At 31.8% G+C, this 13909-nt stretch overlaps 1 protein-coding gene across 2 annotated transcripts; it reads left to right on the top strand.

The window, feature by feature from the left end:
- Nucleotides 1-919: 919 nt before the first annotated feature.
- On the top strand, nucleotides 920-13262 carry LOC131930948 (lithostathine-1-alpha-like). Of its 2 annotated transcripts, XM_059287631.1 has the most exons (7): nucleotides 920-1029; nucleotides 5555-5617; nucleotides 8225-8380; nucleotides 8618-8731; nucleotides 10182-10289; nucleotides 11815-11946; nucleotides 13075-13262. In XM_059287631.1, the coding sequence occupies exons 2-7, from the start codon at nucleotides 5575-5577 to the stop codon at nucleotides 13209-13211; spliced, it is 690 nt and encodes a 229-aa protein (XP_059143614.1). In that variant the 5' UTR covers nucleotides 920-1029; nucleotides 5555-5574; the 3' UTR covers nucleotides 13212-13262. The 2 variants fall into 2 exon arrangements, with proteins under 2 accessions (XP_059143614.1, XP_059143615.1); XM_059287632.1 differs by lacking the exon at nucleotides 5555-5617 and having other exon boundaries at nucleotides 950-1029.
- The last annotated feature ends 647 nt before the right edge of the window (nucleotides 13263-13909 follow it).

Raw genomic sequence — 13909 nt, forward strand, 5'->3', positions numbered from 1 at the left:
AAGAAAGAACAAAAACGAACCAAATCAAAACGCAACCACTAAACCCAACCTAAACACAAAGAAAACACAAACGCGAACATAAACGCAAAGTGCTCACAGTCTAGCCCGGGGCAGAATCGCCTGTTTCACCTTAATAAACGACTATAGTACCCTAACTTATTCATAGTCTTTTGCACTCACTTAAAAGAACGTAGGTGCCAAATCAAACCAAATGAACAATTATAATACTCCAAGCTTATCCTTAAAATAACTACAACATTTGCACTTGATCAATCCCCGATAATTATGTAATTATTTTTTTCCCAACACCAAAACAAAGTAATAAAAAGTAAATTCTTTTCCACTAATGCAATGTTTTATAAAGGGAAGTAATTGTGTCTCCTAATTTATCAAAGGGAAGTAAGTGCTAAAGGACTAAATATAAATAATTTTCAGACATAATTAGAGTTTTTGTAAAAGATGATATTTTTTTTAAATTGTGTTTAACGAACATGCCGACAATTATTACTATCAGTTTGAAAAATGAAAATTATTTCCCAACACTTTCAATAGTAATTTTTTACTCATAAATTTAGACTATGAGCACGATAATAATCTAACACTTAAATCCATCCAAGTATGTCAACGACAAACTTATTACATGTTACATACAGAATTGAGCTTTATATATTAGAAATGAATTTAGAAAACAAGAGCATTTTTTAAACTAGAAAAGCAACACTGTTTTAATTCAGAAAAGAAAATATGCTGCTTATAAGAATTACTACTCGAAATAATGCTAATTCAACCTTTAGGAAAGCTTAAAACCTATTATGTTACACGACTGAACACGTAGTGTACGGTATTGAGACCTACTTACTTGATGGTACAAAGGCTATTTATAAGCTGGATACGATTTGTCGTGTCTATAAGCCTGCGTGTTATATAACGGTTGTTTTGTGTACCTGTAGACTGGAAGCTGTGTTTACAGTTAGTATGCTGCTATAGTTAAATAAATACTGGCAGTTTAAATGTGAAAATCCCGTTGAGGTATGTTGATTCAGTGTTATTAAGTGTTGGAAAACATATCTAGGACTTTTTTTTATTATGTGCTCGTGTGTGTATTTTGAAAGTCTAGAGGGTACAATAAAACCTTTGACAGCCTTTAGACTAAGGTTAACATCGTGAAAACATTTTAGAAGATAAATCAAACATAAGACTTTCTAGTTTGAACTTTAAATGTGTATGTTTACAATAAATTGAATAAACTCGGTACATAATAGAAATAATGTTCGATACAGAATACATACTCGATAGCAGCGTACTTACATTCGTTCTTACAGTCGATGGACGAATGTCCAGCTTACATTCATCTCAAATGACAACCAGACAATCTCAATTACACACCTTATATGACACTCCAAACACGGAAATCACACACTATACATATTGTCGTGTTCTTACACTACACTCAGTGAGCGCAATCAGAGAAACGAATAAAACATAAATAATTGCTCACCCACTTTTTTCCGTTGGCAATACATTCCACTGTAACAGAATATTCACTCAAAACAAAAAAAAAATATTTAAGTACATCCACATGTCCCCCCTTTAAGTTTCATTTTATGCACCAATTTTTTCGGGATCTTGCGCCAGAAAATACAAATCTTGCAGCTCACACTACTGGAGCGGGAAAAAACATTCAGTTTAAACTATTGAGTTGTGGTCATCAAATTTAGAGTGAAGAAAAAATGCACATAGCCTATGTGTGGTGAATCGCACATAATAACAAAATGTGTAAAAACACATGTGACAAGATGATAAGACCAGATATTAGTCTCGATATTTTCCGAAATTTTATTCGACAGTGGAACAATTTGTTCATATACTGAACCTTAAAAAATCAACATTAATTAAAAACTGATGAGTAAAATGTGTCAGTTTAAAATTATTTTTAATATACAACTGCATCGAGTGTGACGAAATAATATATTAATAAGAAAACAGTTTAATTACCAATTGATTGAAGTAAAATGTAAAATTGCAACATGCCATTCATCCTATATGACACAGGACTCATCTTCATATGTATCAAATAATTTTACAAATCAACTTCAAACAAAATTCATCTCATAAGGTTTTGAAAATAGGGATAGCTTAGTCATCCCCCCTCCACACACACACACACACACAAACACACACACACACACATTTCAACGTCAAGTATTCTATTTTCACGATTGATTAATTTTTTTTCTCCGTCTCGGTTGGAGACCCACATACAATGAATCTGGGTCACAACACATTATTACATTCCTGCGATTGACAGGCTATAAAACATATATTTCAGTCATGTATTAAGACTTCCTGCTTATATTTATATGTGATATAATAGTTCTCAAGTGTATACCTGTTTACATAAGTTATTTAAAGTATTTATCGTAAACATTCTTCAACTTGTATTGCATAATGCTTTCATATTTATACAAACAATAAATATCTGAATCAATTACGTTTGTTTTAACCCTTATATAGTTCATGACCTTATTGCTATCTCTCCCTTGTATTGTACGTAAAGCTTCTAGTTAGCATACTGTCACAATTTACTTAATTTATTTTGCCTGTCTTCGTTTATTTAGTTGATGTAGAGTTTTGCTCCTCTATTAGCACCATTTTAATTGTCGATCTGTACCATGTCGTTCTGCGTAGGTTTCTGATCTACGCTAGCAGTTTACTACCTTTGTGTCTGCTTACTTGGTATATAAACCAATTTAATACATACGTTATTACTGTTTCTAAGTCTCTCATAATTTTTTATAGTGTATATAAATTTGTTATTTTGACTTCTGTTTATAGTTTTTGTTGCATTCTTGAGATACACGCCTTTTGAAATTCTTGCTATTTTTATGTGTACTAAATAGGCCTATAGGTCTATTTGAATTGCTGTCTCTTTTTTGATCAGCCAATCTGTACCAACTTTTAGATTTCATGAGTCCTCTTTTATCGCAATAAAAACATTTGATTGTTGTTTCCTGCACTCTTGATAACGACCTCACCAAACCAATCCACTGTTTATTCTTTTATTTAGCTGACCTTTTATTCTCTCCTTTTTACTTTCTCGTATATACGAAGTATAGAGAAAGTCTTGTAATCGTGCAAAAAAAAAATCGAGATTTGTATTACGAGATTTTTACAAATCTCGACGTTTTACACCTCACTGATACGGAAAAACATAATTTTGCAATCTTGTCCGTATGTCTGTGTGTCTGTGTGTCTGTCTGTCTGTCTGTCCGTGTGTAAACACGATAACTTGAGTACCGTTACAGCTAGGTTGATGAAATTTCATATATAAGTATTTTATCAAAATCGTAGATCCGTATCAACTTTAGAGCGATTTCCGATAACCGGAAGTGGTACTTTTCCTACTTTGAATTTTTCAAAAGCCTATAACTTGAGTACTATTTCAGATAGATACATGAAATTTCACATGTAAGTAAAAGATCTAATTCTATATCTTCTGTTAAATTTTGAGTAATTTCCGTTGACTGGAAGTAGTACTTTACGCTACTTCCGATTTCTCAAAAAACTAATGTAAATTTTAAAAGTACTAATAATATTGCGCACTATTATGCGCTTTTTTATTTGGCGTTCACTTGGTGTGCAATTAATTTGTCTACGAGATTTTATTCTATTTTTAAAACTTTAAGTATTTAAAATGAATTAAAAATCATGTCTATAGCCCGAGTTCCTATCCCCTGTTATTTTATAAAAGAATATTCGAGAAAGTTTAGGGGAGATTTGGCGTTTTAACTCATTAATGAATTCATGAATGTTTTTTACTTTCTCGTATATACAAAGTAGCCTATAGAGAAAGTCTTGTAATCGTGCAAAAAAAAAAATTGAGATTTTTACAAATCTCGACGTTTTACACCTCAATGATACGAAAAAACATAATTTTGCAATCTTGTCCGTATGTCTGTGTGTCTGTCTGTCCGTCTGCTGTCTGTGTGTGTGTGTGTGTCCATGTGTAAACATGATAACTTGAGTACCGTTACAGCTAGGTTGATGAAATTTCATATATAAGTATTTTTATCAAAATCGTAGATCCGTATCACCTTGTGAGCGATTTCTGATAACCGGAAGTGGTACTTTTTCTACTTTGAATTTTTCAAAAGCCTATAACTTGAGTACTATTTCAGATAGATAAATGAATTATTGATATGTAAATAAAAGATATAATTCTCCACCTTCTGTCAAATTTTGAGTAATTTCCGTTCACCGGAAGTACTTAGTTACGCTATTTCCGATTTCTCAAAAAACGCATTTAAATTTATAAAGTACTAATAATATTGCGCACTATTATGCACATCTTTATTTAGCGTTCACTTGTTGTGCATTTCTTTTTTCTACTAGATTATATTCTATTTTTAAAAATTTGAGTATTTAAAATGGATTAAAATCATGTCTAGAAGTCTATATCCCGAGTTGCCATCCCCCGTAGTGTTATATTAGAATATTCCAGAAAGTTTAGGGGAGATCACTCCCGGTTTTTTATTTCGCGTTCACTTGGTGTGCAATTCTTTTGTCTACGAGATTTTATTCTATTTTTAAAACTTTAAGTATTTAAAATGGATTAAAAATCATGTCTATAGCCCTAGTTCCCATCCCCTGTTGTTTTATATAAGAATATTCGAGAAAGTTTAGGGGAGATCACTCCCGGTTTATTTAATTTGCATTCATAACGACTTTTGATTCCAAGTTTACGACGTGTAAATAAAGATCACTTCGTGTAAATGAAGACGCTTCTGATTAGAATTTGTAAATTACAACCACTTTTGACACAATTGTTACAATTTGTGATTATTGAGATACACAGTGGTTGTTTGTTCTTCATATATGCTAAATCAAGCATCAGCCTTTCTGGTTTGAACATTAAAATTGTAATCACATCCATAGTGGAAATAATGCTTAATACAAAATACTTGAAAAATAATCTCTCTCTGTCGACGGACGTAGTACCAGCTTACATTAATCTTAGATGACACCCCAAACATCTCAACTACACACCTTATTTTATACCGTCTAATTCTCACACTACACTCTGTGAGCAAAATCAGAGAAAAAATATTTAAAATCGGATGAATCCAGTCACTTCCGTTTGGCCATGCATTCTACTGTCACACTCAGTGTTCACTCCTAATAAATACACTTTAAGTACAATCTATAACAGTATTTAATAAAAGAAAATATTTATAACATAAAACGTATAATCTACAGTTAAACACACAATCAAGATAGTAAATTACACAACACATAAATGTAAAAAGTATTACATATATATCATTTTATAGCATTCTGGGATGTTGCAATTCGCAATATTTTTCGTAGTTGCAAACTATCTTTTATCTTGATGCCATTGCTAAGTTTTTTACTATGCTTAAAATCGAACTGTCTGTTACTGCACCAGACAAAGAATTGAAATGTTGAATTTCTTAAAATTATTTAAAATCAATAGCTAATGTTTCAGTATATTGCATAAAATTATTTTTAGCCTTTTTCATATTTTTATTTCTAGGAAAATATCAAATTACAAGAATGTACCTAATATTATTTATTATGCTCAACCTGGGAACATTTGGTAAGTTAAAATATTTCAATTTATATAAACAAATAATCAACCAAATGGTGGTCCCAGGGTAGTAGATGGTTTACGTTAGTCAGACTGCTTGGGAAATAAGCAATTTAAAAAAACAACTGATGAAATAAATTTTCATAGCTTTGTTTTGAGAAGTAATTCCCATTGTTATTACCGTTTTTATAAAAAATGTATCTCGTTTTTTATGCAGCTTGATGCAATCAATCAAACAATCAATCAATCAATCAATCAATCAATCAATCAATCAATCAATCAATCAATCAATCAATCAATCAATCAATCAATCAATCAATCAATCAATCAATCAATCAATCAATCAATCAATCAATCAAGTAAATAATTAATTAATTAATTAATTAATTAATTAATTAATTAATTAATCAGCTGAAGAATCAAATAATCAATATATCAACCAAATAAACAAACAACCAATTAATCAACCAACCAATCAAGCAATGAAGCAATTAAACAATAAGGCAATCAATCAATGAATCAATGAATCAATTAACCAATCAACTAACCAACCAATCAATCGATTAAGGATAGGCACCACGGATAGAATTTTTTTTTATTTAACACATTTCTGGGTGTTCAATAAGTTCATATGTTATTAGTTGTTAAACTATAGATAAAAATAATATATGGCCGTAAATAGCAGTACTGGTTGCTATGAAAACCGCGAAAAGGTGTGAAAACTAACACCTATTCAAACTTTGTTCCCATAAGAAACTTTTAAAAGCGGATGAAAGATTTAGATTTCTCAAACCAAACTATTCATTTATACGTTTGTTCATTGCGATAGCTCGTACTCAATTTTTAATAAAAAAATTATGTAAATGTATGTACAAAAATTAAGGGGTGGTGCCACATAAATATCAATATTTTCTAGAGCATTGTAGTAAACTTAATGTACAAACGTAGTTTTGTAGATGGTATAATGCTTAATGGATGTGAAATGATTCAAACTTGTATGACAAAGGGTTTTTAAAGCCTTAGCGATTTGAATGTTGAATTTTGAGTAAAAATGCAAAGTTGAGAAAACGTGAAAAGAAAGGCGGAAAAAGGCACTGTGCGTTTCCTCTTATAGAAAACAGAAAAGGACTTCTTTTTATGTGTGTAAGAACCATTTGGCTAATGCAATACGCGTTGATTTATGTTGTTTTAGATAGATTTTTCTGTGTAAGCAGAAAATATGTATACAACAGGAAATTAATTAATGACTATTAAGTCTTACACATCCTATCATTTGATTGTTATTCACAGAACAACTATCATCAAACCAGATTAAGTTTTGTTTGTTAGCCGGTCTTTTCACTTCTATACAATGTCTATCCCTACTTAAATTGTAGCTTACGCAAGTTTATTGCCTTCTGATAATAGCCTACTACACGACACTGGGTACAACGCTTGAGGCTAGACACGCCCCTCCATCCCACCCCATCGCTGGAAAGAGCGTGAAGAACCGATCAGCCATAGATTACCAATGTTCAATCAACCGTGAATAACACATCTGTGTAGATAGGGTCAAGTACAGGGCCTAAGTGAATATTTATCAGCTGTCCCATCTCGTATTTACATTCGTTGCTAGCAAACCATATGCGGAGAGATTGGCATACACATTAACTTATGTGTCGTATACAGTGCGATGTAAAGCCTGATGAACGCGTTCAAGCCTATCACAGCATGCCTTAACAAGATTATAAACCGGCCGTTGGTTGAATGGCGAGAAGGGGATGAGGGGGATAAACGGGATGAACAGTACATTCTTTAAACAGACAGACATGTACATGACGCATTGTTTAAGCTTAGTATAAAGCGTACGAAACAGTGTTTAATAGTGTTCCAGTGACAATCAAAAGTAGATTTCTAGGCAAAGTTTCAATTATTAAACTTAATGTTGTTTTATAACTTTAAAACAACAAATAGAAGATTATACTACGCAAATGAAGTAAACAAACGAGACAGGCGATTGTTTTGTTAGTCTAGAAACAAGATGGCTGCTTAGCACAGGTGTTTAGTTGCAACCTATCGTAGATTATTATGATTTACTGTACTTTTGTATGATTGGTCAAACGTATCATTGAATCTCTTCAGATTCATTATTTTTACGCGCATGCAATTATATGGAGTTTGACATCAAATTTTACTTGGTAGAAAACAACGTTTATCCCACTTATTTGTAGAACAAAATAAAGGTCGCTACATCAGCGTGTACACAAGTGCATGGCCGATAGGTTGCTGTATACTTTACGTTGCCTCGTTGGCAACAGATCACGTAGCACACGTTCGAAGATAGCCGCTGTCCGCGTAGTAGTGTGAAAATTTGATGGGCGGTGCCATGTTTCACATCGCAATAAACGGATTACCGTTGGCTGTAGAGGTTGGAAACGTTAAGGTTAGATAGCTAAATGGTATTACTATCAGAATTAATGTTAAACCCATACTAGTAGAAAAAATTTAAACTGTCGAAACATGTGTGGTGTCTGGGCTTAATCTACCAAGTTTTAGAAAAGTATACATTAAAATGTTTAATCTTAGATTTAAGGGTATTCTAAGCCGTTGGCATTACTTTTTCCATTTGTCTTTCAGCCTCAACATTTACGTGGCAGAGAAGAAACGGAACAGATGTCTACTATTCTTATGTATCCATGCGTGTAACCATGCGTGAAGCTCAGAATATTTGCTTGGCAAACAACGGAAGTTTAGTTACCATCACATCACAAGATGAGAGCGACTATATTTTTAGTAACTAGTTTTAACTTAAACGGACACTGAAATTTATTCTTACACACTTAGCTTCTGTCAAAATACATTCTGATGTTTTGTGTGAATTGATAGGCATGTTCAGAAATAAATTATCTTAGCAATATTAAAAACATTTAATCGATTCCTTTTTAAACGTAACTTTCAGTTTTACATGTAAATTATTATTCAACTTGAAATTTAGACGATATAGTTATTTGATGTTTATCAATTGCTCAGGTCAGTACAGAGCAATCAATTACCATGCTTGGATTGGATTGACTGATGAACAACAGGAAGGTGAATGGAAATGGTTAGATGGAGCACCATATACATTCACATTATGGGGATATGGTACGTTTTTGTTTTATTGATATCCATGTCCATACCCATATCATACCCATACCCACACCCACACCATACCCATACCCACACCCACACCATACCCATACCCATACCCATACCCATACCCATACCCATACCCATACCCATACCCATACCCATACCCATACCCACACCCGAACCCACACCCACACCCAAACCCACACCCACACCCACACCCACACCCACACCCACACCACACCCACACCACACCCACACCCACACCATACCCACACCCACACCCACACCATACCCACACCCACACCATACCCACACTCACACCCACAACATACCCACACCCACACCATACCCATACCCACACCCACACTCACACCCACAACATACCCACACCCACACCATATCCACACCCACAGCCACACCCGCACCCAAACCCGCACCACACCCATACCCACACCCACACCATACTCACACCCACACCATACCCACACCCATACCTACACCCACACTATACCCACACTCACACCCACAACATACCCACACCCACACCATACCCACACCCACACTCACACCCACGCCATACCCACACCCACACCCACACCATACCCACACCATACCCATACCCATAACCATACCCATACCCATACCCATAACCATACCTATACCCATGCCCATACCCATGCCCAAGCCCATGCCCATGTACATGCCCGTGTCTATGTCTATGGCTGTGCCCGTACCAGTAGCCGTAGGCACAGACACACAAACACAGATACACAGCACGTACACACATGGACACAAACACAGACTCACACGTAGATATACTCACAATTACACACAGACACACACATATATATATATATATATATATATATATATATATATATATATATATATATATATATATATATATATATATATATATATTTGTGTATATATATATATATATATATATATATATATATATATATATATACACAAATATATATATATATATATATATATATATATATATATATATATATATATATATATATATATATATATATATATATATATATATACACAAATATATATATACACAAATATATATATATATATATATATATATATATATATATATATATATATATATATATATTTATATATACAAATATATATATATATATATATAACATATACTCATATACATCTACCCTTTATTTGGTTAGAGATAGAAATATTAATATATGTAAGTATATTATATAGAATTTCAGTTTAAATATAGTTTAACATATTATTTTTTTGGGTGATAAATAACCCTAGGAAAGTAAAGTATCCTACCTGAATTTGTTTCTGTCACATATGCAGTTCTTGAGTTATTATCTTGGCAATTGTCACCTATCCGTTACATATGGAAGCGAATTCGAGACTTTTCTATGAAATAACTCGGTTTCTGGCAGTCGTCATTTTAGTTTTATTTATGTAGGTGAACCTGGAGGTGGATTAAGTGAAAACTGCGCTCTGCTTCGGTATGCTGACTGGGTTGACACCTCATGTTTTGAACAGTGGTCCTTCATTTGCGAAATGGTCATTTGTAAGTAGATTTTATATGTGTTTCGTTGTAGTTAAACATTGTTAATAAACATTGTAATTAAAGTCATCACAATTATAATTTAACATTAGGCAGTAGCTGCTGCTGGTAATGAAACTATTTTTGGTGAAATAATTTCATTTATTCTCAAATAAATGTGCGTTCTTATCAAGCATTTTAAATTTTACTCCAAGATCCATTAGTCAGTACATACCTGTGTTGCTTTTTCTGGTTTTACTGACACTTGTTTCGTTTTAACTAGACATTGATGTTTGCTAGATTCCAGCATTTTTTAGGTTCTTCTTTTTATCCTGGTTAAGTTTATATATCTATATTATATATCTTCAAAGTAAGAATTGTTCACACTAATATAACTGAGCAATTTTTGTATCCTTTATGTATAAAACTTGTAATCCTACTAGACATAGGTAAGGAAAAATGTGTAAGTTGTAAGTTAGGATGAACTCGCTGCGATTCTCATATTGTTTCTACCTTTCCTTAATACTAGCAGAGAATTCCAGTACGATTGAAATCTAGTTACTTGATGTACTATGTACATGTTGCACTTTTGTTTGGCTTGTGAAATCGATGACTGTGTTACTGTTGGTGCCCTTATTTTTTATCAAAGTTTTTTAGAGACACAGGATTGAAATATTTTACGAATGTGTACACAGTCGAATTTCTGCCGTGACCTTACTGTTTCTATGCATATGAGATTATAGTATCATTATAGAATAATATTTGAAATATAGTATGTGATTAGGACATTTATTATCGAGTTGATTTGAACTAAAATAATGAAAGTATGACATAAACTGAAATAAGGAAACAACATTTAAAAACAGATTCTGGTGTTCAGCAATATCGAAATTTCACACCTGGACAGTGTGTCCGTGAAATTAATGTCTGCATTGTGTTAAGTTTTCATGTGTTGTGATACGATGTAATTTTAGTCGTATATTCTTGTTAATAGAATTGTTGTAATTTTTATTGGATGGCGATCTTTTATATTAATTTTAAGTATATATAGGCCCTACATGCAATTTTTACACACATAGTTCAACGAGATAAACAAATGAACAGACAATTGAAGTGGTAAAATATTTATAAGTGTAAGACATCATTAATCAGCGCACATATACCTTTGTGTTCACTCGAGATATCCATATCAAAATTACTCGATCTAGCTAGATTGTGTTAACATTTTGTTATTATTGCATTTACCTTTACCTGAACGCTTATATTTTTAAATCTAGTCCTAGTTTTCAAGAATTGTTAAGCTACTATGTTTTGAACATTCAATCCTTTGAGCGAAAAATAAAATTCCGAATTGGAAAAATAACATAATTAAGGAATATAACGGCTTAATTTGTAGGTTAATCATAGTTCCAATCAAAACATGAGGCAATAAACACACATAAATATGTATAGACCCACTATTATTTTTTATCATTTCATTAATTCACACCAAAAAATTATGCCGTTTTTCAAACACCTTTATAAATTAAACTTGAAACGTATTTTTCAGTCATAGATGAATGTGCAAATGCAACATTGAACGATTGTCAACAAGCATGTACCGACACATACGAGAGTTATACCTGTTCGTGTTTTGAAGGCTACCTGTCCCAGGTAGTGGACGGGCAGGTAATGTGTAAAGGTAAATGTTTACTTGATACTCATTATAGTTAATTTCTTTTGAGGTGCTACATACACATTAAAGTTAGTACATTTTAATAGACAGCACAGACTGTAGCACACTTAGAAAATATATTGTACGATCTTCTTGATGATTTTAATTGCGGGTAAGGGAATGTCAATTATCGACATTCCGCACATAGTAGGATGGGTTTTGACTTTAGTGACAATAAGTTACACTGGTAGGTTGGGTTGTCAAGCAACAAAGTTTAGAATACATTTTAAACTCGTAATTTTTTTTTAAATCTTAATCCAAACTTTAATTTATTGATCATTTTTTTTTTAACTTCTGTCGGTTTAAATACTTGCTTAACCTTATAGCAGAACTAAAGAATATATATATATATATATATATATATATATATATATATATATATATATATATATATATATATATATATATATGTATATATATATGTATATATATATATATATATATATGTATATATATATATATATATATATATATATATATATATATATATATATATATATATATATATATATATATATATATATATATACATATATATATGTGTGTGTGTGTGTGTTTTGTAGCTCATATTATATTGAAACCATTCAAACTGTTGATGTGCTAAACAGCTGAGATAAATTTAAAATATATAAATAACTTATTAATATACATATTGATATACACCCGACCACTAAAAGCAGTAAAGTCACAATATAAATAGAGCCTACATGTTTTTTTAAATGGTTAACTGAAAGAGGTACTTTAGAAAATACCTCAGCTTGCTTTGATGTTTTTACAATGGTGCGAAAATTAAGTACATTTAAGACAAGGCACTCTTCAAAATAGTGTTGCAACAAGATATCATAAATACTTACATCGTGTAAATATAAATTTCATTTTGCTTGCAATAAAGGTCATATATGGGGAGAATAGAAATCGGAACCGAGTGACGCAATTTCGAGTATGTGTGGGAGATGCAGCACTTTCATAACTCCATCCTCTAAAATATATTCAGCCCTTTTCCCAAAGCTACAATATTCTGTGTCACTCTGTTTTCTAGAGAACTAAGTAAGCATATAGGCTTATGCAATTTATTGATCGAATGTGTTCTCACAGACATTGATGAATGCTCCAATAAAACACTGAACGGTTGCCAACAAAATTGTTCAAACACAGATGGAGGTTATAGATGTACATGCTTTATTGGACACAAAAACTATACAGTGGATGGACAAGTCATGTGCGAAGGTTAATTCACAAACGTGTAACTAATAACTGCAATATATTAATTTTAACTTAAATATTGATGCAGACATGTAAAACATATTGTTTTGTATATATTTTTAGTATTCTTTCATTTCCTCCTTTAATTCAATTGCTTCACTCGAGCGTTCAGCCAATCATTTAGAACACGTATACGTAGTTCCATTTCGTCGAGATAAAATGTAAAGCTTTTCGTTTTAGTTACGTCATGGTGCATTTCCTTCAATGAAAAGGTATTGTGCTATTTATTTTACCATTTCTGTTTATGTAATGAATTCTAGATTTGGAAATATCTAAAGTTATGTACGAACCAAATAATTATGATTGTTGTCTACAAAAGTCATAAATTATAAAATATTCACAATTTTTTTTTTAATATAATTGAAAACAAGTAATTTAAGACGATGTTTGGTTTTCGGTATAACCTTAATGTCATTATTAAAATGTCTCTTATATAAAAGAAAATGAGCGAAAAGAAAAGGATGACTAAAACAATTTTAAGTAATCTGGGTAAGTAATTTGTATCCCTAGTTGATAGTACTAAACTTATGTAAAATAAATATTATGATATTATTTATTTATTTCTGTATTTACTTACTTACTTACTTATTTATTTACTCACTTACTTTTTAAATATTTTTTTAATTAATTAACTAATTTAGTTTGTTTATTTGTTTGTTTATTTGTT

The sequence above is a fragment of the Physella acuta genome, unplaced genomic scaffold, assembly GCF_028476545.2.
Source record: "Physella acuta isolate Inbredline_101_S28 unplaced genomic scaffold, ASM2847654v3 ptg000102l, whole genome shotgun sequence".
Lineage (NCBI taxonomy): Eukaryota > Metazoa > Mollusca > Gastropoda > Physidae > Physella > Physella acuta.

Coding starts and splice junctions, on each gene's coding strand:
- LOC131930948 (XM_059287631.1), top strand. CDS start 5,575: ATGTACCTAATATTATTTATTATGCTCAACCTGGGAACATTTG. Junction 8,732..10,181: donor ATTCACATTATGGGGATATG/GTACGTTTTTGT, acceptor TTATTTATGTAG/GTGAACCTGGAGGTGGATTA. Junction 11,947..13,074: donor CGGGCAGGTAATGTGTAAAG/GTAAATGTTTAC, acceptor GTGTTCTCACAG/ACATTGATGAATGCTCCAAT.